The 22,458-nt window shown below is 42.8% G+C and overlaps 1 protein-coding gene across 23 annotated transcripts in view; it reads left to right on the forward strand.

The window, feature by feature from the left end:
• Positions 1–21,312, forward strand: part of ADGRL3 (adhesion G protein-coupled receptor L3) — a 431,999-nt gene extending 410,687 nt beyond the window's left edge. For 4 of the 23 annotated variants that reach the window (XM_069855419.1, XM_069855427.1, XM_069855421.1 and 1 more), the window contains 3 exons: positions 5,934–6,062; positions 9,431–9,448; positions 11,492–14,760. In XM_069855419.1, the coding sequence (XP_069711520.1) occupies positions 5,934–6,062; positions 9,431–9,448; positions 11,492–12,291 (947 nt within the window). In that variant the 3' untranslated portion in view covers positions 12,292–14,760. Of the gene's footprint in view, positions 1–5,933; positions 6,063–9,430; positions 9,483–11,491; positions 14,762–20,288 lie in introns of those variants that run through there. The other 19 variants (XM_069855432.1, XM_069855435.1, XM_069855434.1 and 16 more) reach the window with 11 other exon arrangements.
• The last annotated feature ends 1,146 nt before the right edge of the window (positions 21,313–22,458 follow it).

Consider the following 22,458-nt stretch of genomic DNA (forward strand, 5'->3'; position numbering starts at 1 on the left):
GGTTGTGAACAGCAAGATAAGCTGTTGTGCTTCAGGAGACAAAGTGGGCACGAGTACAGCACCATACCCTAGCCCTGTGGGAAGGGAACTGCGTGATTGGCAAAATGGGAAAAAACCAGAAAGATTAACGCTGACTGAAAGTACAGCAGTACATGTTTTTGTTATTGTTTCTTTCTTCTGAAACAAATGAAAAAAAAGCCCAAGAAAAACTATATGTTTGGGCTGCTGGGTCAGAGGCAATGAAACATTTTGCTACAACTCAAAGATGCTTTTTCCAAGCTATTTATTTTTTTTTCTACTCTAATGAAAAGACAACATCATACAAAGAAAGTCAAAGTCAGCTTTCATACAAACCACTCTCTTGGAACAAAAAGTGAAAACATTTCATTTGAAAAATACTGATTTTTCTATGAACATTTTTGAGGCATTCAGCTGATTCACTATTTTGTGTGATGAAATTTGTTAACTGCTTTGGTCTCCTTTCTCAGCAAAACTGCACTTCTGGCATGTCTGCTGGGCGGTGGGGGAAATCTCTCCATCCCCGGTGAGTTTGCACCCTGCTAAAATGCACGTATCAACGACAGAGCTGATTCTGGCATGTGATTGAAAATACTCAAAGTCAAATGAGATGCACGAGGGCATTCTTACCTATGTGGACACATGATCTCAGCTAAAGCAGTGCTTCTCAAGCTTTTTCAGTGTGATAGAGTGACACTGAATTACATTATTTTTTTGGGAGGCCTGGAAGAGCAGTTGGATTCATTTCTCTTCCTCCTGGGTAGACCATACAGATGATTCAAGTTAACCTAAATGCCTTTGTGTGGCTTTATCATCCGGCTGCCCACAAGAAATTATCTTAGTTTTGTTCTTGAATGCAGTCTAGAATCTGGCAACTCATGCTCGTCATCATCATTTTCATCTTTTGCTTTCAGTGGATAAATCATACCTGTGTTTAACAAGGTTCAGTTTTATATTACAGTCATAACACCAAACTCTTCTAAAACAATTGCTTCTACATTCAGTGTTGTCCTGCATTTAGGATATCAATTTTGGTCTTAAAAAGGGGGAAAAAAGGTACTATTTTATTGCATACTGTCATTAGAATAATACCTACTTTCATAGGCACACAAAGGAGCTAATATAGCCATCTGAATCCTCTATGTGTGGTTACAGTGATGGTAAAAATTGTGGGATCTTAGTTTTCTTTGTCCTTGTAGGCTTTCCTATCAGATTTTCTCAGATTGCAATTCAAAAGCACAAACCTCCAAATCCCCCTGCACCCTGAGTATAGGCCATGCCTTCTTATAGCCTTTAAACCCAGTAAAAAAGGCTGGATCTTCGGTACTTGGATCACAAGGATCCGCAATGCTGTGAGAAAGACAGGAGCATCAATGTGTCACCCAGTTATTACTTGCCTTCTGTAAGAGCATTGTTCCTTTCTCCTTGTGATCACAGTTTGAAAATGCTTCACTTGAGGAAATCCAGCATCAGGAAACCTTGAAGTGAGCACTGGCATTGCCAGAAACCTGAATTTGAATGTCATTTTACGTTTTACAGGCCTGGTAGCTGTGTTTTATGCTGAACTTCAATTTTTGGTTGAATACCAGTGGCAATGAGGAGACTTAAGACTGTAGTTATACCAGTGCAGTTGTAGGGAATATTGTTTTTTGTTGAGATGTGAGTTCTGTCGTTAAATATGTTTGCTGTTAGTGATAATTTCAATGCACTGAACAAAGAGGCACTCAGGTGAACCTGTGGGTGTGAAGCCCCACCTTTTTTTCCAACCCCAGAATCATGCTCCCACACTTGCATAGTGCAATAGGGGTTTGGAAATGGAGTGCATTTGCTTTTGCATTTTTGCATTTTTTGCTTCTGCATTAGGTTATCTTCAGCTGACAGAACTGAAGGTGTTTCAATGCAGCTGAGTTGAAGGCAGTCACTCTAACTAACACAAATGGAGTGGAAGCTGTGTGCTGGGCTCAGGTGCTTCAGGAGAAGACAAAGGAGGGATTCATACAGGGAGTATTGTTGGTAAAATGTAGGGAAGCAGGAATGACACGGGGGTGTGGGATTTGCTGGGAGAAATTGGTGCTGCACCACAAGTGCTGAGAGCCAAGGATCCAGCCATAAGTGAATAAATAAACAATGAACAACTGCTGCTCGCTGAGGCTATTAGGCACATCGCCAACACTGAGCCAGACAGCTGCCAAGGGTCATGTCCCAAGAGCACCCTGCTGGGGAGGAGACTCAAGGCAGTCGATGGACACCCGCGGCCCTGCTCGTTCTGCTTTTCAGGTCCCTGGACATGCATTGACCTTTGCAGTCGCAGCCCCAGCGCCTGGCCTTTGCTGCATACCCGCATGCAGGGCTACAGCATAAGCCTCATTGTTTTCTCTCATGGTATTTTAGGAGAGCATGCCACTTAGATCTTGTGCTTGCTTTATTGAGTTTTTGTTGGCTGTTTATTACCAAGGCCATTTTCATCCAAACAGAGTCATAGTTTGGTTGTTTATCAGCTCCTTGTGCTGTGCTTCTCTGCAGACCTATTCCACTCTTCCTAATAGTCCCATTGGTTGCTATAGCAATGCTAGAGTGTTAAGAAAAAGGCAGGATTGTACTTAAATGTATGGCTGGTGTTACTTTTTCCTTTCTCCTTCCCAGGAAGGAGAAATCAAATAATGGGTATTTGTTTGGTTTATTATTGTTTTATCTAAAGATTTAACTTTCAGCTCTTTGTAGCCTGAATGCAGTTCTCTCTCAGCATCCTTTGAGGCTGGGAATGTCTCAGCTCTCAAGCAGTTAGGGAGAAACAGGAGTCCAAATTAATGAATACAATGTGGATATAATTTTCATTTTAAGATGCCAAAGGTTACATTTACTGTGACCCACAGAGAGCGTGAAGTTTGCTGTGGCCAGCCCACGATGACAGGAACCTGTTGCAGAGTGCTCAGGGCTCAGTTGGGTTGGGTTGGGTTTCTGAAAGTATTGAAAGGTACCAGAGTGTGTTAGCACTGGGTTTGTTTTCAATTTACATCAGGAGAATTACTTAGCAATGCCATCCAAAGTGTCGTTCTGATCAGTAAATAAAAAACACCATTAGCAGTCAAGGGAGTGGAAAGCAGAAAATGCAGTACATTTGCTTTGTAGCTGTGCACAGGAATGGACAACTGTTTTGTTGTCTTTTATACACCCAAAAAAGCAAAAGTGACTTATTCTGTATTTTCAACTTTTTGCCAAGTTTATAGTCAGAATCATGTATCTGCATTAAAAGTTGCCAGAAATTGTCTAGTTTGTAACATCCTGAAAGAGCCAGCTTTGTGAGATTTTTGACTCGCTTCAGAGTCCACCGTCCCAGTGAATGTAGGAGAGTGAAGCATTAAATGCTGACACAGGTCAGTCTTTTCTCCTCTCTTTTCATGAAGTAAGAGCATCCCTCATGCGCAACAGTTCAACGAGCCTGGCAATGGCAGGATCAGCTTGTTCCCACCAGCTAGGGATCACTAGACAAGATCAAATCAGGGACATAGCAAGAGAGATAAATTTCTGGCAGTTGTCACTTAAAGACACCTAAAGCTAAATTGTTCAAAACCACATGGCAGATATATTTTTTTGTGTATCAGATCTCATAAGGACTAGAGATAGAGTTAAATCTCAAATGGGAGGATTATATCAGTTCTGAATTTATGGCTGGCATTAACTCTGGACATTCCCATTACCCATATGAAAGTGAGTCCCTTTTTGAATCTTTTATGGTCTTGCTTGATTAAAAGTGAGATGAGAGTAGAAACAATTTCAATGTGCTTACTACTCACACTGGTATAAAACTAGTCCAAGAAGAGAAGTGGTTCCTACAGTCCTTCACCCCAAAGGTATGTGAGATTGATGGGAAATACATTACCAGAAAGAAAGAATTTACTCTTTAACTGTTAGTCACATTCAGGGTTCCTTGGTTAAGTGTTCATATAACATCTTCTTACAGGAGACAGCTTTGTTTCCTTGTTTTCCTGTTTCCAAACACAGCAGCTCATCTTGCTTTCCATCACCATAGCCAAAAATAGTTGGTGAGAGAGAAGAGGTCATTTTTTATTTCCAGCAGCATGACTTGAGGAGCCTCCCTGGCATGCGTACACTTACAGCACCTCCTTCTACTTTATTCTATGCTCAAAAGACCGACCAAGAGATCCACTAATGTCCCGCACCTGGGGCTAGGAAGGTCTGGGACAGGATGAGGAGGAGGATGGACGGTGGTAGGACAGTGGTCTGCTCTCTCCTCTACCTGTGCAGACACAGAGAAACACTGTGCAGGAATCTGAGCCAGGCCAGCATATGAGCATCACAGAAAACAGCTCTGGAAGATTCAACCTAGTCTTAGGTTTTGCCAGACTTTGATTTTCTTATTTTTTTTTTTTTTAAATAGTAGGTGTGAGTTTTCAGAGAGCTCACAGCTAAGGGGCTTTGTATGAACCAAAGGCCCCTGAGTCTTATATATCCTCAAGAACTCCATCACCCCCCAAAAAAGAAAGAAAAGGAAAGAAAAATCAGGTAGTGGGTTGCAAAGAAGAGATTATACCCAGCACTCCACATGCTTTGTGATAACTGCTTCCACCTTGCCACGGGATCACCTCCACCCCTAAGTGAGGCAAATGGGGTCTTCATGTCCCAGACATTGATGAAGGCATCTCTTCCAGGATTGCTGGGTTTGGGGATTGGCTTTTCCATTAGGTTTGGGAGCTATCAGATATTGGTGACAGCCAGCTAGCCTGAACCCTCTGACAGGCCTGTCCTGGCTAGCTCTAGTTACCCCACCTAAGAGTTGCTTTCTCAGTGGAAAGATTTTGTCCTAGCAGTTACACCCTGGAGGTAAAAATCATGGTGTGTCCTTGAGTATTCCTACTCTAGGTCTCTACTGATGATTGTGTTAATGGCTCTGGGGTACAGTTTTTGAGTCAGTTGTCTCTTTGGATCACAGAGAAGATGCAGAGCAAGGGCTTAATGGGATTTTGGACCTGTGTGTCAACCATAAGATGGAGAGAAGAGTTTACTTCATGGGTTGATGCCTGTGATAGGAATTAAGGTAGGTCTTGGCAGTCACCTGCCAAGCCATACTGATCCTGAAAAGCACAAGTCCAGATGCTGTGACTCCAAGGCATAAATGAAAGTGGGAGGACAACTGCTGCCCGAGTGCTTGGAAACAACAGCAAAGTGGGCAATGGGGAAACAAGCTGTGTGCAGGGCAGAGAGCCTTTAAACATAGGTCCCTGTGACCTCTCTCAATTCTACCAGAAATATCTGATGGAGCTGTGGTGTTTTTGCCTGCAAAGGTGGATTTGGGTAGTTGTGGATGTGCTTGATGTTGGTACCATAGCAGTAGCTGAAGTGAAACTTGCCTTTTTAGACATGAGAAACAGCTGCTCTCTAATAGGTTCCAAGAGCCTTTGGAGAGGCTGCATTCTCATCCTTCTGCTTTTTTTGATTATAGATGTGCTGCAAAGGACTGGTAAAAGATCCTAGCCCATAGTGGGAGTTGAATGTGCTGTTTTCTGTTAGTCATATATTTTTTGTATTCATTTGGCACTTTCTGGAGACTTTTCCCCCTCACATTACGTAGGCTGCCATCTTTCTTTCTTTGTAACAAGCATGTGGGCACATCCTTGCTTACACTCCAAGTGACTGGGGAACCACCATAAATGTAGCTTATCCGCTTTCCGATACATTTTCTTTTGCATTGGTTTGGATTTGTGCATCGTCAGTAACATCTGTTCTGCTTCAGTGGCATACAGTTTTCCAAGTCTAATTAGCTGGCTGCTTGTAATCAGGACTATTTCAACTGTTGTCATTCTGAATGTTCTTTTTCCCTTTTTTTTAATACCACATTTGCCTGATTGACCTTTTTTGTTTTTTTTTTTCTCTGTCTTTCTATTGGGCTGCTCCAGGAGCCATGGCTAACCATCTTATAACCAATGCTCTGCTTCGTCCTCATGGCACTAACAACCCCTATAATACATTGCTCGGGGAATCGGCGGTCTATAACAACCCTTCTGTCAGCATGTACAACGCACAAGGTGTGCTGGAGTTTCTCTCTAATTTTTCTAGTGAGAATTCCATTTTCTGTGGCTTATTTTGGCCCATTTCTTTCTTTTTTTTCCTTCCTTTTTTTTTTCTCCCCTCACACACACTTTGTTTTTTTGGAACTGGGCACAAAAAAAAAAATAGATCTTTCCCTTCCTTTCATTTCAATGCATCTTTCCATTTTCTAGAGGCTTTTTCTCCATGAGCAATCAAATTAACTTTGAGAGACCCTTGTCAATCTTACTCAAAGCATTCATAATGGGGTTGATTTTTTTTTTCTTCAGTCTCCTTGCTTTTGTATTGTTTTGGTCTTGTGTGTGTATTTTGTCAGACTTATCCATTCCTCTCTTTGTTATCAGTGCATTTCCTTATTAAACCATTCATTTCAGAAACAGGAACAGCTCCGAAGGTAAGTGAAGCTAAAATGGCCTTTGCCACCAAACCTGCTCTCATTTGAAATGGTGTAGAAAAATGTAGTCAGCTGTGCACTGGCCTGCACAGGGAAAAAACTCACAACAAAGAAAAACTGCCCTTGATCTCTATGAAAAATGACAACTTGAAGCAAGGAGTGTAGGTCATCTCTGAAGAGCAGAGCTTAGATAGTGTAAGAAGTGTTTTGCCATTTGTATTAATACATTTTGTATGTGTTATTAGAAACTGGAAAAAAAAATAGAAAAGGTGTAGGGAAACTAGAATCTCTTGCTTATCCTCCTTTTAGCAATGGAAATTAAGCAGATAGAGTCAGATGTACCTAATGGAGGTTTCTGCTGTCAGTCTCTTGTCACCTACATGTTTGTTTCTGCTCCAGCTGTGCGTTGGGACCATGTTTGTAAGTTGATGTCCTGATGCTTCAGTGGGGGAGAAGCAGATGCATTTAAACAGGACCTGAGGAAGAGCTAGGGAGGATGGAGCTCTGCCAGCTCCTGTCTGTTGGTGTCTCCGTCCTGCTCTGCGACTTCCATGGGATTTTTTGTTGTTGTTGTTTTGGCTTACTTGCAAGGTGGCTGAGTCATTACAGAGTAACACTGTGTTCAACTGCAAGTATTTCAGCATGCTGTCAGCACTCTGCTCCCAGTGAAAGCATCCCTTTCCGGTAAAGGATCTGTAAGAAAGTGAAAATAATGATGGTTGTAATGGAAGCAGGAAAGCTCCTTCTGTACTATATGGCATTGTTTATGATAGATATTGAACTGTATCACTAGAGTATGTTTATTCAAAGCACAAGGAAGGCACGTGTTTGATCCTTTTGCTGTTCATGAATTTCCTAAACTATGCTAAGATTGTGCAATGAATTTGCTTCCATGAATTATTTTTTTTAAAAGGGCTCCTGTAAACATGAAACAATCTGAATTTTAAGAACTTCAGTGTACCACAAATGTCAAAATGAGCTCTGATGTTCTGTATAGTTCTGCGTGATAACATTGAGGTTTGGGGGACTTTTTAGTCAAGTGGCAACAGGTAATGTTGGGTCAGCATTTGACTTAAGAGAAGTCCTGATGTTCAGGTCTGGGCACTTCAACTGAACCAACTATGTTGGAAATGTGACAAAAAGATTTTATGTGCATTTTAATAATTTTGTGTTCTTCTAATTTTTAAGACTAGTTTCTGATACAGTTACCTGAGCTTACAGCATTTTATTCCACAAAAGTAGTGTAATTGATTTGCAAGTGCTACTCAGTGCAACACAGCCAGATGGATAACAGAGAAACCTACCCAGGCTTCATCTGTGAGAGATAAAGAGGGTGAAACCAATGCTGATCCCATTTAAGCCCCTGGAGCTTTGCCATTGACTTCAGAGGGAGCAGAACCCGACACACTCTTTTCAGGTGGCTGGAAGTTAATTAATGATTGTAGAAATGGTATAGCTATTGCTTTTCAACCTAGTTACCATCCCTGGACAGTTACAAACTGTGAATATTAGGAGATCCTGCAGCAGAAACAAAAGTTAGCAAAACCAACCTGGCCTAATAGCCTCAGCGTCTCTTTGGGATTTAAGGATGCATTACCAGCAGGCATACTAAATTTCATTGTAAAAGTAGACACTGTCACCATCTCTGGATGTGCCTTGGCTGGGATTGACATGCAGTGAAGGCATTGCTAGCTAATGTTATCCAACTAACTCACTCCATATCCTAAGGCAATGATCTTTTTTGCACCTTCTGGTGCACCACTTTTGGTGCTGGCCCTATAAGAAACATGGTGCCTGATCTGGTCCACCTCTTCCTTTCCCACCCCCCAGTTAGATGTTTTGAAATACCATCTCTGCTCTAGCTGAAGCTGGCCCATCTGCAATAGAATCTCACCAAAGGCTGTGAGCCCCAAAAGAGAAACCTTATGAAGAGGTGAGGAATCAGACCCTAAAAGGCCAAAGTCCCATTTCCTGATGGCAAAAGCAGTTCCTTGATAGAACACAGAGCACAGAGAAAAGAAGATATGGTAGGTGAGGGGTCTGGCAACCCACGGCAAGTGCAGAGTGCTCACCACCATTGGCAACTGGTGGCTTGGTTTCTTGGGCAGGAGTTTCTCAAAATGCTGCTTTCATGAGAGCTAATTTTAAGAGAAGGCAGCAATCATGTTAATGAACTCTAGTTAAACCCCAGAAGCTGAAGACCATTGAAAAGTGGGAAGCTGAGAACTATCACTGGCTCTTCATTGTCATCTCTGGCTCTTCTTGTTTTAACCCTTTCTTTTCAATAGCTCCATTTAGCAATGCCAATAACCCAAATACTGTTGCTTTTACATTTTTCTTTCGCAAAGTCAATATAGTTTGCCATGTGTTCAGTTTAAAAAAGACCAGACTTAACCAAAATTTGTAAAATGCCAGCAGCCCTCTGATAAGCACAGTTATATTCTTACAAAACACATTTGTAAAGGATGGACGGCAAAACATTTTTAGGAAGGAAACAGATTTCAGTTTCAACTACCAGGGGTTATTATAACTAACAATACGTTATGCTATTCATTTTAAGACCTGGAAGTGATGTTGACAGTGCCTGTCTTTTCAAGCATGACCGTTAACAGCTTTAGACTTTTCTTAGATTTCTAGGCATTATTTCTTGATTTGTGTTGCACACTGAACGTTTTATAATGGCATTGGAAAACATTTTAAATGTGATAATTTTTTAAATAAAAATGTAGTCTGTTGAATATTGTGCATAAAATATTTTTTTCTGTCTAAATGTCAATATTTTTAACCTGAAATAAACCATGTAACAAATTCATGTATTCTGGGCAGTGGAAATTATTTCTGTTAACTCTCTTTTCTGCATATCATCAATTTGCTTTTTACTCATGTTTCTTCTACTGTCGCTGTAAGCTTACTTGTTGTTTTTTCTTTCCTTTTCTTCATGCTGTCGTTTAGAGCCCTACAGAGAGACAAGTATGGGAGTAAAGCTAAACATTGCATATCAAATGTAATTTTTTTTAGTTCACTTTTATTGCATCACATATAGATGATGTAGTTAATAAAGGAAATTCATCTCACAGTTTTGAAATCAAAAGAATATGAATATACATATGTGTATATATAAGTGTATGTGTGTATATGTATGTCTGTGTATATATATATGTATGCATACATATATATATAGATGAGATTAGATGATGCATTTTCTGTTTATTTCTCAGTTTTGTGATATCCTTCACCCGGCGTAGTTTCTCATATAACTGTGCATATGATTTTTTTTTAAACTTCACATTTTATTTGCGAGGTCATGGCTTTTTTATACAGCGTGTCTCATTGCAAACCCCACTTTGTTCTCACCTGAAATACCTCCATTTTATTTCCACACCAAACCCCAGCTCTATGCATTGGCAACAGAAGCACAGTGCTCAGCACCTCAATGCATACGTTACTAAATGTGATCATAAAACAGATGCTGTTGTACCTGTCACCCATTGCGTGCAGTTCTCCCCCCAAAATGCTCACTTATCATTTCTCCCCAAGCATCATGACTTGGTTGAGAGCTTCCACTGTGAAAATCAACAACTTTGCTCTATGTCTGTGATGGCTTGTTGATTTTTTGGCATAGTTCCCTCATTTGTTGGAAGACCTGTGATACCACAGCACCCTCTCAGCTTCAGAAACCTAAAAGGTGATGAACATATTTGGGGTATTTCACTCAAAAGCAAGAAGAAAGCTTACAGGAGCGCTTTCCAGCCCTTGACATGCAACAATTACTCCATCACAGATATAGACCAAATCCTGTATTTTCAGAGGGTACACGTGCCATGAACCAAGCATGGTATGAGCAACTGTTCATCTGAAATTGTCAGCTAATGGCTCCTCTAATCCACTGCAGCTTGCTGGGATTTGCTTGCCATTTTTTGGCAGCACCCAAAGCCCTTAGCTGAAAGGTCAAATCATTATTTCATGCATCCCCACACTTGCACTCCTTCCAAGGAGGGCAGTAATCCCAAGAAAGAAAGCATGGCAACTTAACTTCCGGGCCTGGAAAAGTCATCACTCCTGCCCATTTGTGCTGCGTTGCTCTCAAAGTGCTTCCCTGTCATCTCCCATAGTGTGTCGGGAAAAAGCTGAGCTCCAGCCTTACGTTGACAGTGTTGAGACATCTATGGGGATGTGATAGGCAGTTAGCTGGGGGGCACCCTGAGACCCCCATTACTCCTCAGAGGTTCCCCTGAGCCCACCGTATCGTGGTGGTGATTGTACTTGAACTGAACCCTCTAACTTTGCAAGTGAAATGAGAGCTATTTTTAGAGGTTTCACAAGACCCAAGAACAGCTGCCTCCAACGTTGCATTCATATTAGAAAGTACCTGCCTGGCCAGTAAATAATTTTGCCGTGCCATTGTGCTGGGAGAGGTAGGCATTCAGACTTGTTCCAGAAAACCCTGGACCAGGAAGCACTTTGTGCCTCCGCCTTGCTAATTCCTGAATCCCACTGTTCAGGACTTATGCCTTTCCCCTTGCAGCCTGCCCAACAAAAGAAGAAAGCAAATTTATTTTTTTCCTCTAGGAAAAAAGGATACACTCAAAGTTTGGGTAATGATTCGTCTGGGCTGCAAATACTTTTCTTTCAGCTTGGGGGAATTACACCCTTCCTCCAAAGTGCCTGGAACAAGGACAATTGGTACAAACTCAGGGGCACCTATTTCTCAGCTCCCCTGGGAATACATTGAGCAAAGTGCAAGAGCCATAGAAGGTGCCAGCCAGGAGAGGTTATTCCTTCCCACTGGCTATTGCCTCATCAAGTCACATACATAACAGTGCATTCCATTTTTTTCAATGGGAAGACCTTAAGCCAGTTAGCTGTAGCTGCACCCTCCTATTTTGGCTGTGATGCACTCCGCGCCGCCAAGCCTCAGCAGCCATGGCAGCCTAGGTAGGGGGTTTGAGTGTGTACATCCTGCATGAGTGTCCTGTTTGTACAAGTCACCCTCTCTTGTGTAATGTTTTTCAGAGGGGCTTCTGAACAATGCCAGGGATACAAGTGTCACGGATACTCTACCACTGAATGGTAATCACGGCAACAACTACATCGCCAGCGGCGAGTACCTCAGCAACTGCGTGCAAATCCTTGATCGTGGCTACAACCACACCGAGAACGCCCTCGAGAAAAAGATCCTGAAGGAACTCACCTCCAACTACATCCCTTCTTACCTGAACAACCACGAGCGCTCCAGTGAGCAGAGCCGCAACCTAATGAACAAACTTGTCAACAGCATGGGCGGGAGGAGTGAGGATGACGCTATCGTGCTGGACGACGCCACCTCCTTCACCCACGAGGAGAGCCTGGGCCTGGAGCTCATCCATGAGGAGTCGGACGCCCCTCTGCTCCCTCCCCGTGTGTACTCGGCAGACAACCACCAGCACCACTATAGCCGGCGGTGCATACCACAAGACAACAGTGAGAGCTTTTTCCCCTTGCTGACCAATGAGCACACAGACGACCTCCAGTCACCCAACAGGGATTCTCTGTACACCAGTATGCCCACACTGGCTGGCATGCCCATGACGGAAAGTGTCACTGCCAGCACCCAAACAGATCCGCCACCTGCCAAAAGCAGCAGCAGTGACACTGACGATGTTTACTACAAAAGCATGCCCAACCTCGGCTCCAGGAACCATGTCCATCAGCTACACTCTTACTACCAGCTAGGTCGAGGCAGCAGTGATGGTTTTATAGTCCCACCAAACAAAGAGGGAACACCCCCGGACGGCAATGCAAAAGGAGTCGCTCACTTGGTCACTAGTCTATAGAAGATTCAGCAAAAATTAATCAAAGAGACAACAAAAAGCTGCACCATAACGCTTGGTTTACTGTTCTGAGTTAATCCAAACAGTGGTAATATTGTGTGTACTTCTAAATCTTCATTCTGTTCAGAAGGAAACTCTTGGACTTTTTTTACTGGAATTTTTAGGCCGGCCCAGAGAGGACAGTAACTGCTGCCCCCACCCTTCTCACCCCATCCTTCTTGCCTCCAGACAGACTTCATTATGTTAATGAAAGAGATAGATAACGGCACACTACGTGGCCTTCTCAAGTTATGCCGTGTTTGATTAAACAATCCCTGATGCTGTGTTGCTCCTAATACTAAGGACCTGATTTAAAAGGGGGGGAAAAAAAGGCAAAGAAAAAAATAAATAAAAGGCCAAAAAATGTGCATTTGAAACTAGTAGATGACGCATCTAAGTGGGAGCGCTGCACAAAAATAAGCTAGCAAAACTCTTACCAGTCCAGATCATGTCATGGGTTTTGGTCGCTCACAACTTGGTTTCACCGCAGCGTCCTTTGTTGCGAGACCAAAAAACCAAACAAATTTAATGAGACAGAAGGGAATCCTAGAATTCTGTGCTAAAGGCATAATTCACATTTTGTTGTATTAATGGATGACAAAAACTAATGGCAGAAAACCAGAAGTGAATAATTTCTATGTAATATACAGATACTAGCATTGCACATATAGTCTGCTTTCTGTTCCTCCAGAACAATCGTCCCTGTTAATGTAGTGGAAAAAAGAACAAAAAAAAAAGAACTTTTTTCTGTTGTGCTGGTCTTGTAAGTTTGTCTACCAGTAGGAGCAAGGTTTTTCATAACTTCTCCTTTTTTTTTTAAAAAAAAAAAAAAAAAGATTTGTTTTGCCTCTTCCACTGTCCCTCCCTTCCATCCCCTCCCTTCCATCCCCTCCCTATCCCGGTAAACAAATCTCACTGGGAAAAAAAAAAAGAACATAATTTTCTAAGGACCATTTTTAGTAACAGCATCACCATTTCTTTTCAGCAAAGGCAGTCTTTATTTCCTCACTGGATAACTTTCTTCATTGGCATATTGCCAGCACACCTTTTGGCAGACTAGAGCAGGGCAAACTTCCTCGTTGACAATGCACAACCAATTGTGACAATAATCCTGCGAAGCATCATTGGCAAGCAGCCCCTTAGCCAGGCCGTAGGGTCACGTCCAGGAGCCAAGAGGGGTTTTTTTATAGCTGGAGTGGGGCTAATTCTGGAGACGGCCATTTCCCTGGCGGAGTGGAGAACCTTCACTGCTCTGTCTGATCCCCGATTTAGGCATTTGTACTGCAGTGGTTAAGAAGAAAATCGACTGATGCGTAGTGAGCTAAAAAGTACTTTGCAGTGATATTAAAAAAAAATCTTCTATTCATTATTTTTCCTAACAGGAAATTTGTTAATTTGGCAGGATTCTTAAGTAACATAGGCTTTCTGGAGGTAAATTAGCAGCACGGAGTATGAATTCTTCTCTTATTTTTCTTTTTTTTTTTTTAATTTATGATCCATTTTGTATGGTCTCAACAGTTGAATGACCTCATTACTAATATTTGTTGTAAAAGTGAAGCTTGTTTGCCAACCAATAAACAACTGATCACAATTTAGAAGATATTGTATGTACGTACTGTACAATTAATCTCTCTTTTGTTGTTGTTGTTCCTCTCTCTGTTACTGTCTTCAGTATAAGTCTCCACTCCTTTATGGCATGGGTGAGCAATGCCAAAGAAAGGAGGCCTAAGCTGAGCAATTTAAGCACAAAGGTTATGCATCTACGGCTGACTGGAAATATCAGGCTAGCAGTACTTTTTTAGGGGCGAGAACAACACTGGTCAACATTTGTTGCAGGTGATTTTAGGTCTGTTTTTTGTCTACTGTATAAACTAGCCAACGACACGCGGATGATTAAGTACAGCATTTCATGTGTCGTACCTTCTAATCATTGTAATTATTTGGGGGGGTTAATTTTTTTTTTTTTTTAATTTTGGTTCTTCTGAGATTAAAAACTGCTGGTAGCATGTCAAAGAGTAAAACAAGTCCCCCGTTAGGCGTTCTTGGTCGTTGTTTGCTGTCTCTTTATTTTCTTGGTCTGGGCATTCACAAAGCACCATTACTATCCTCGGCCACATCACCTCTCCTGTCCCACCACTGCTGGTGGCCATCTGGTGCTTTACCACTCTCCTTCAGCCTCCCTCTTCAAAACTCTTGAGAGCAATTAAGATTCATCAGCAGGTTACAGAAAGCCACTAAACAGACTAGAAAGGTTGACATTGAAAATAAATGCCTCTGGACATACTCAGTGCTGATTTTTTTGGTGCATGATTTTTCACGAAGTCCTCCCATGCCTTGGGCTTTGGGATCTGGTGCTGCTTCTATCCAAGCTGCCCCCATCAAACTCCCTTCAAGCTGAATAAAAGCCAAAAGATTTGTAGCAGACAAATGATGCCTGTGTAAGGCAAGGTATTCCCAGTGCTGGAGGATAAAGCCAGCCGTGGAGTAGCTACAGTCCATACTTGTTGTCCTCGCTACTGGGTACTGCTCAGCAGGGGCTTGTTGGGGGTGTAGAACCAGGGATTGGTGGTATTTGGTGGTATTTGTGGCCTGTAAAAGAGTCTGGTTTGAGATGCCTGAGTACTTCTTGAAACCAAGTGCTCAAGCCAAAACGTCTTGGGAGGGAAACTTCATTTCTGACCAAGCACTGATTGTGTCTGTGCCTCTTGCTGGATCTAGGTTTCAGCAAGGGAGCATTTCCCGCTAGGAGACTGGGAATCACCTGGCTTTATAGCAAAATAGCCTCTGTTCTTGCTCTTGATGCTGCTTCCCTATTTCATTTTATTTTCCATGCCAGCAGCTATGGAGCTGAGCAGCACATGGTAGATCTATGTATGCAGGCAAAGCAATCATTTCAGACCCACGTGGTCGTACCAATCCATGTAGTAGCCCAATGGAGCTGTTGAGGCTTGAAATGCTTGAAGTACCTCTTATTTTGCAGAAAGTAGAATTTTTTTAATGTGTTAGACTGCAAAAATATAATTTTCCAAGGATATGGTGAGATTAAATTCATGCAGAGAGTGAGATACACCACAGCAAATATTTTTACGATAAAATAGGAGGTAGGTGATCAATATGGCATTTATCCCTGAAACTATGCAAGAACAAACCAGTGGCGGATTTGCTGTGGAATGATTGCATTCTACTGAAAAAACTTTGACTTTACTTTGAACAGTCATTCTCCCTTAGAATTTCTGTGTGTTTTGGACTTATCTGTAGATACGTTGATTTTCCCCTCTTCTCCATCTTTTCTCTCTTGAGCTTCTCTCTATCAGCCTACTATGCCTATTAGTGCTTTGATTGCAAAAAAAATGGTTTTTATTTTCAAGCTGTTTATTTCTGTCCCTAGGCTGTTCTGGCACCACAGGATTCACTGTTGGTGCTTCTTATAGCTTTGGAAACAGCTGAATTACAGAACAGAGAGGAAATAGATACTATTAATTATATTAAGCCAAAAATGGTTTAAGACTCTTTAGGGGAGGAAGCAGGATGGGGATTGTTTTTGTCATTTTTTCCCCTTGAAAATAGTTTTGTGTTGTGTCAGATAGCTGATACAGGCATGGTGAGGTTTCTGCTTGTTGATAAGTAGCTCAGTAGATACAATTCTTATGCTACTGGCAGCATGCAAAACTCAAGTCATTGTTAAGTCCTCAGTGCCTAAAATGCTCCTGGGGTAGTGAAATAGGATGAGTTGCTTCAGAACATCTGAAGCGTTTCTTAATGCTGAGCCAAGGCAGAGATTTGAAGTAACTAACAGCTTGATGAAGAGGCAGTAGCGATTATGGTATTAAATTCATACCCATGCTTTGGGCACATAACTTTGCAAGCTGGGTTGAAGAGGATAATCAGCCCTGTACTGAAGGGATCATCTATTTTAAGGCTTTAATAACAAACAAACAAACAAACAAACTAACTAACTAACTAACTAACTAACTAACCAACAAACCCCAAGCCCAGCAGATTTGCCTTATAGGAAGAAGACTAAAACTTTATCATTCAACTGCATTCAACATCCTGATTTCAATGGAAGCTAAACAGAATAGAGGCAAGCAGGCAGTGCTTAGTCTGACAAAAACATCACCCTGATACTTAGACCCCCCTTTCCGATACATGGGACCATCTTTGGGAAGTAGGTGTTGCTGGGCGTGTTTGGAGGAAATCCAGGAATGCAGGCAAGAAGAGGGGGATGGAGAAGTGTGAGGCTCTGTGCCTTGCTTTGTCTCGGAAATCATCTTCGTATGCTTTCAAATTGTGAATCTCTTTTTTTGCCCTCACTCCTTTTAATTTACACAGGACTGGGTTATTTTTCCTGTGTAACCCTGCCGCAGACTGCACTAGTTTACTGTGCAATGAGTGTTTTCTGCTGCTTAAGGACACTTTGGCGCCAACTGGCAATACGTGCCCCTTTTCTGCAAGAGCCATAGAAGACTGTAAAGATTTCCCTGAAACATGTGAAGGAGAAACACAAGGGGAAAGACACGCCAAAAAAGATTGTGTAGGCTGGAGGGTTGCTGGGGATGGGAGCTATTTGTCACAGCTTTAGAAGCACTGTGTATGCAATATTACTTATGGTGCTGCTCCTTTCTGCCTGTTGTTTGCATTTAATTCCTTGAAATATGTGGTTGTTAACTTTTCCTTCCTCATTGCCCCAGCTAATGAGCCGTGAGATGCTTCAGAGGGCGGGAGGAAATGGTGGCAATGGTGGGAGATGCTGATCTCCAAGGGGTCCTTGCTTGTCTCCATGTGTGTCCCTGTTTCCTCTATCCCCCTTCCCTGTTCTTTGGATAGCCAGCCTCTCTCTCACGCACCCCTGTATATTCTTGATCACACTAGAACATACACCATAGACTTGCCTAGACGACAGGAATAAAAAACCAGCTAATCTTATTAAAAAGCAATCTCAGGAAAGCCTAAGAGCATTGGCATGGTCATCTATCAGACCCTGATCTCCTTCTTACATTTAAAAAGAAAAGTGCTTTATTTTTAGCTACTGCTGCATTCTGTTAGGCTCTATGCAAATTTCATTTAATTAATATTCTAGAGTTTGAATAGTCTGTGCTCATGAACATTATATAAATGTCATGTCATCACAGGCTCTCCAGTAACATTGTGGAGAACATCCTGCGGCATAAAGCTGGTGATTAATGCTCCCAGGCAAGGCAGTGATGGTTGTGTTAGTGGTGGCCTTGCTTAGCAGAGACATTAGCAGCGTTGGCCAGGGGACAGCACCTGAAGAGGTAACCCTGCGAGGGCAGCAGCATCCCCACTGAGAGTCATTTCATTCAATACAGGCAGCTGGTGCAACACCAGTTTTGCTCTTCCAAGGGCTTTGGCAAACCCTAAGTCTGCATAGATCATGCACCAGATCGTGCATCGTCCCAGTTCAGCAGGGATGGTCTGTTTAATGTGGAAATATTTGCATTATCCGGTATAGGTTGGAAATCTTTTTTTTTTCCACATCAGAATAGCTTTTTACAGGTGCTTATTCTTTATTGTATTTGTTATGCCAGGCAGATGGTGATAGTCTTCTCCAGCGAAATGTCAACAACAACAAAAAATCATGCTAACTATTTGTTGTCTTTTTACTTCTTCATCCTCTACTTATTTTCTTTTCTACTCCTTATATTTCTACTCCTTAAAAATGATGTACACATGTAAAAACCCAAGCTAAAATCTCAATAAATTAAAAAAAATATTTGTATACAGAGCAATTGTTATATGCTGGAAGCAAATGCTTGATATTTTGACAGCTTTGCTTGAAACCCTAAACAACAGCTTAAAAGGCACAAACATAGCTGTTGTACAACCTTTCTTAGCTGATGTGCATGGGAATACTTGCACAGATGACCCAGTAGCTCCAACTGCCACTTAAAATCAACTGTATCTTACATTACAACTTTAGAAATGTTATTTCCAGCAGTAGGGTGTTTGGTGGGTAAATTATGGCTACAATAAAGCTGTTTCCGGCTTGTCTACTCTCACTTATCTCTGAGGCATTCCAGGCAGAGTTTTATTTGGATCCCTGCATCAGGAGAGCTCAACAAAGGTGTGAGCCCTGCAGTCTTTGTGTCCCACTGGCACCAAAAGCCTTGCATTTCGGTGGGTATGGGGCTGCAGTAGCATCCACTGATAAAAGTTTTTGGGAGGTAAATGTTGAAAAGCAAGTGGTCAGTGAGCCAGGTGGAGGACTTCTGGGTATGCCACTGAGGAAGCAAGAGCACCTTCCCCAAGGCATCTCTTAGCATTTGGTTGCACAAAAGCTGCAAGAAGGGTGGGAAAATGGATTTTAGGCAGGGGGAATAAAAGAAAAAGGCCCTCATTTCTGGCAAGGCTTCATCCTTTGGCTGAAATGTGCTAAAGAGCAGTTTCTCAGGTGCTTTCCATAGGCAGCTGGAGAGAAGTGTAAGGTCATACGGGATTAGCCTTACTGCATCAGGAGGCCAATTTGAAGCAGGCAAAAGCCTTGCTGCAGCTGTTGGTTGCCTACTTTGGCTGGCTCTGGTTACTTCACTTTAATAAAAAAGGAAATAAGGTTTTATGGTTTGCTGCCAAGGACTCCAGCAGCCCTTTTTGTGAGAGGGCCCCTCCCTGATAAATAGATGAGTTGGTTTTGGTGTAAGAACCTCAGCTCTGCATTTCTCCCAAGTGTCACTTCTCCCAAGTGACAGGGGACAGGCAAGAGGGAATGGCCTCAAGCTCCGTCAGGGGAGGTTTAGGCTGGACGTTAGGAAAAAATTCTTTACAGAAAGGGTCATTGGGCACTGGCACAGGCTGCCCAGGGAGGTCATTGAGTCACCTTCCCTGGAGGTGTTTAAGGCACGGGTGGATGAGGTGCTGAGGGATATGGTTTAGTGTTTGATGGGAACGGTTGGACTTGATGATCCGGTGGGTCTCTTCCAACCTGGTTATTCTGTGATTCTGTGATTCTCTGATTTTAGTCACCTCCACCTCACTCTCCTTCTTGCTTATGTTGCTACCATTCATACATACTGACAAAAGGACTCATTGCTTAAGCTTCTGTTTATACTAGCCAGAAAGAGTACTTCATATTAAATAGGTAGGATTTTTGATTTTTTTTTTCCTGGCATACACTGTACACCCAGGCTTTTTTATCTGCTAGCAGTTTGCACTGCGGTGCAAAGTGGCCCACTTAACAGGCAGCAACAGAAACAAGAGGAGAAAAATTCGTTCCACTGCTTGGGTGGGGAGGGCGCGAGGGAGGGAGGAGATGATCAATAGGGAAAGGATGGAAGGCCCTCCTCTTCAGAAAGACACCAAAAGAACTGCTGAAATAGCCAAGCTAAGATATGCTTGAAAAGTTGCTGGGTCTGCCCCTACACTTCCCCTGCAATATTTTCCACAGTGCCATGCACAGCTGGGCCTTGGGTGGATAGGACATGGGGTGAAATGATTTATGCTTAGAAAATGGCTTCAGGACAAGTCTTAATTGTTCTTGAATGTGTCTAGCCTATCCTAACCTCTTCTTGAAATATTATTTATAAAAAAGCCTGCATGTGTTCAACCCAAATTGCATGTGGCTGCCTCTTCCCAGCCTATGTGTGTAAAAGGAGATGTCTTACTCCCTGGGGCTGCAATGATTGTAGAGGCAGCTGTAGAGCAGAGCACTCAGGATGTGAAGTGCCCTTTAGATAATGTCTAATAGCAAAACAAGTCTTAGTCTGCAGTCATTTATACTGAATATTTATTACTAAGGCAGGGTGGGACACCACAAAAAAATGCAGTTTGCTCAAACAAGCCCTGTTGGGCTGGTACAACCTGGTGGTTGCAGCTTAGTTCTTGGCTCTCCTTTCTTGAGCTGGGCTAAACCCAGAGCATCAAAGGGGCAACTTAGCACCACCCTTCATTCAGAGAGTGGTGGGCAGCAGTGGCTGATGCTGTTGGTTCTCTGTTGTTTTCCACAGAAAGCGGAAGGACACCCAAGCAGGATCCGGTCTTCAGACGAGTCACAATGGAAGACAGTGTCATCTAGCACTCAAGGCACCTGACAAGCCTGCCTCAGTGAGCCCACACCAGTGTGCTGCCTCCGCTACTCTGTGCCTCAGTTTACCCATCCCTCACTTGGGATCAAACAACAAGGAAGGCTGGAGAAACTAGCCTCGACCGAAACCTTTGGCAATCTCTCATGCCCCCCAAGCAGAAAACAGACCGGCTGAGATTCCCACTGCCCCATGCATGGCAGCACCCTGGGAAGTGCCCTCACCGCTTCATCACTTGCTTTATTTTTAAGATGAGCAGAATGGGTGAAAAAATGTCTTTTGTAATAAGAAATTAGTTTCATCTGCTCCAAACATTGGCTTTGCAACTTGAAAACACTTAAAGACAACTAAGTGTACTCACACCCTCATCCTGAGCCCTCTCTGTGCCCACAAGCTGGGCTGTATAAAAGCAACTCTGTCAGATCCAGCCCCCTGATGCAAATACAGACCTGACTGTGTGGAGAGTGGATGAGGGAAGGAAAACATGGAAAAAGAAATAGTCCTTCATCAGAAGAACCTGCACTTCCAAGCAGAGTACTGTAGAGCAAAGCTGTCACTTGTAAATAGGGATTAGCACACATGTCCAGCAGTGACTCCACTCCGCAAAAGCTTGTGGGGGGGAAAGTTGCTCAGATTTTATTGTCTTGTGTAAATAGAGATATTTTTTTGGAAAAAAATGAGCCTTAGTTCTCAGTCAGCTCAGCTGGGATTAGATATGTGGGAAACCATGATGTCTGCCTGGTAGAGGCTGGCAAGGGGTCTTGCAGTCAAGCTGTGCCACCACAGCAGGTGCAGGAGGCGGTTGAAAGACATCAGATGTGTCTGTCACAGGACTTGGCAGACATTTTTCCTTTGTTCCTGTAAACAGGGTAGACTCACTGAGCCCATCGTCTCAGCTTGGCTAAATACTTCGCTACAGCCCACAGAGGACTTTGGCTGCTTGGGGCAGGTGTTGGGGCAGGGGGGTGGGCAGAAATCAGCAGAGGGGTTCAAACTCCTTCACTGTGGTTCCCCCAAGGCTTTTAGACTTAGTTAAGAAAAAAAAAAAAAAGGGAAAAAAATCAAAGAAACCCTGAAGACTTGTTAATGGTATTGGGCCAACTATTCAGCTGGGTAAATGGAGGCATGCATAGACATCTGTGTTCATGTCAGCTGACTCCTGTATGTGCAGTTCTCCTCGATGTGTGTGCAAATATGTGTGCAAGACCCTGCATGGGTGGCTGCCAGCCAGAGCGGGTCCCCGTCTATGTGTAGCTGTGTCCACGAGAGAAGAAGAGAGGCTATAGATGTGTATATTGTACTCACCTTTATATGCCTAAACACATTTGAGAAGTTGTAAGTAACGCTGCCAGGTTCAGCTTTATTAGCATGATAGCAGAGTAGTGTCCACATCTCTCCAGGGAACAATGCATGACAGGCTGGGGGTGTAGGGGGCAGAGCCAGCTGAGCAAAGGCTGATGAATCTCTGCTCAGTGTTGAGTCATCATCTGCTGTCCCCTGCCACAACACAACAATGGCCATCTGCAAATGCCCCCAGCAGAGCAGGGCTGTGCTCAGGCATGGCTGTTTGCAGGATGTGGGTTGCTGCAGCATGGTACCTGATGGATGCAGGAGAGGAGCATCGGGGTTTCCCCTTCATCCTTCACAACTCAAAATCTACTTATGCCTTATTTACTCTGAGTCCAACCATGTGGATTCATGCAGCAGAATGAAATTCTGAAAAAAAAATGGAATTAGGAATTTAAATAAGAAAAAAACAGATTTAAGGAAAACAAAAGCTATTTTTGAAAATTACCCAGAATAACTTCCTCTAGACATAAAAGTCTCTCTTCAGCGTGACCTTTTGCAAGGAAGCAGGGCCAAGGTGGAAGTGTCTTCTCCCCATTAAAAAGTCAGATAGTATAAACCAACAATTGCACAGATTTAACTAGGGACAAAGCCTCTCTGTTGCAAGGAAAGGCCAGTGGGTATTCAATGGAAACTGGAAGTTGTCTCAAGGCATAAAGGGTTTTGGGCATCCAGGGTGGAAATCTGCTTGCAGTGGTTCAAGGTATGCTGCAGGGATGGCCTCTTGGCTACTTTAATACCTCCTCTG

Source organism: Phaenicophaeus curvirostris, chromosome 4 (genome assembly GCF_032191515.1).
Source record: "Phaenicophaeus curvirostris isolate KB17595 chromosome 4, BPBGC_Pcur_1.0, whole genome shotgun sequence".
In the NCBI taxonomy this organism is placed as follows: Eukaryota; Metazoa; Chordata; class Aves; order Cuculiformes; family Cuculidae; genus Phaenicophaeus; species Phaenicophaeus curvirostris.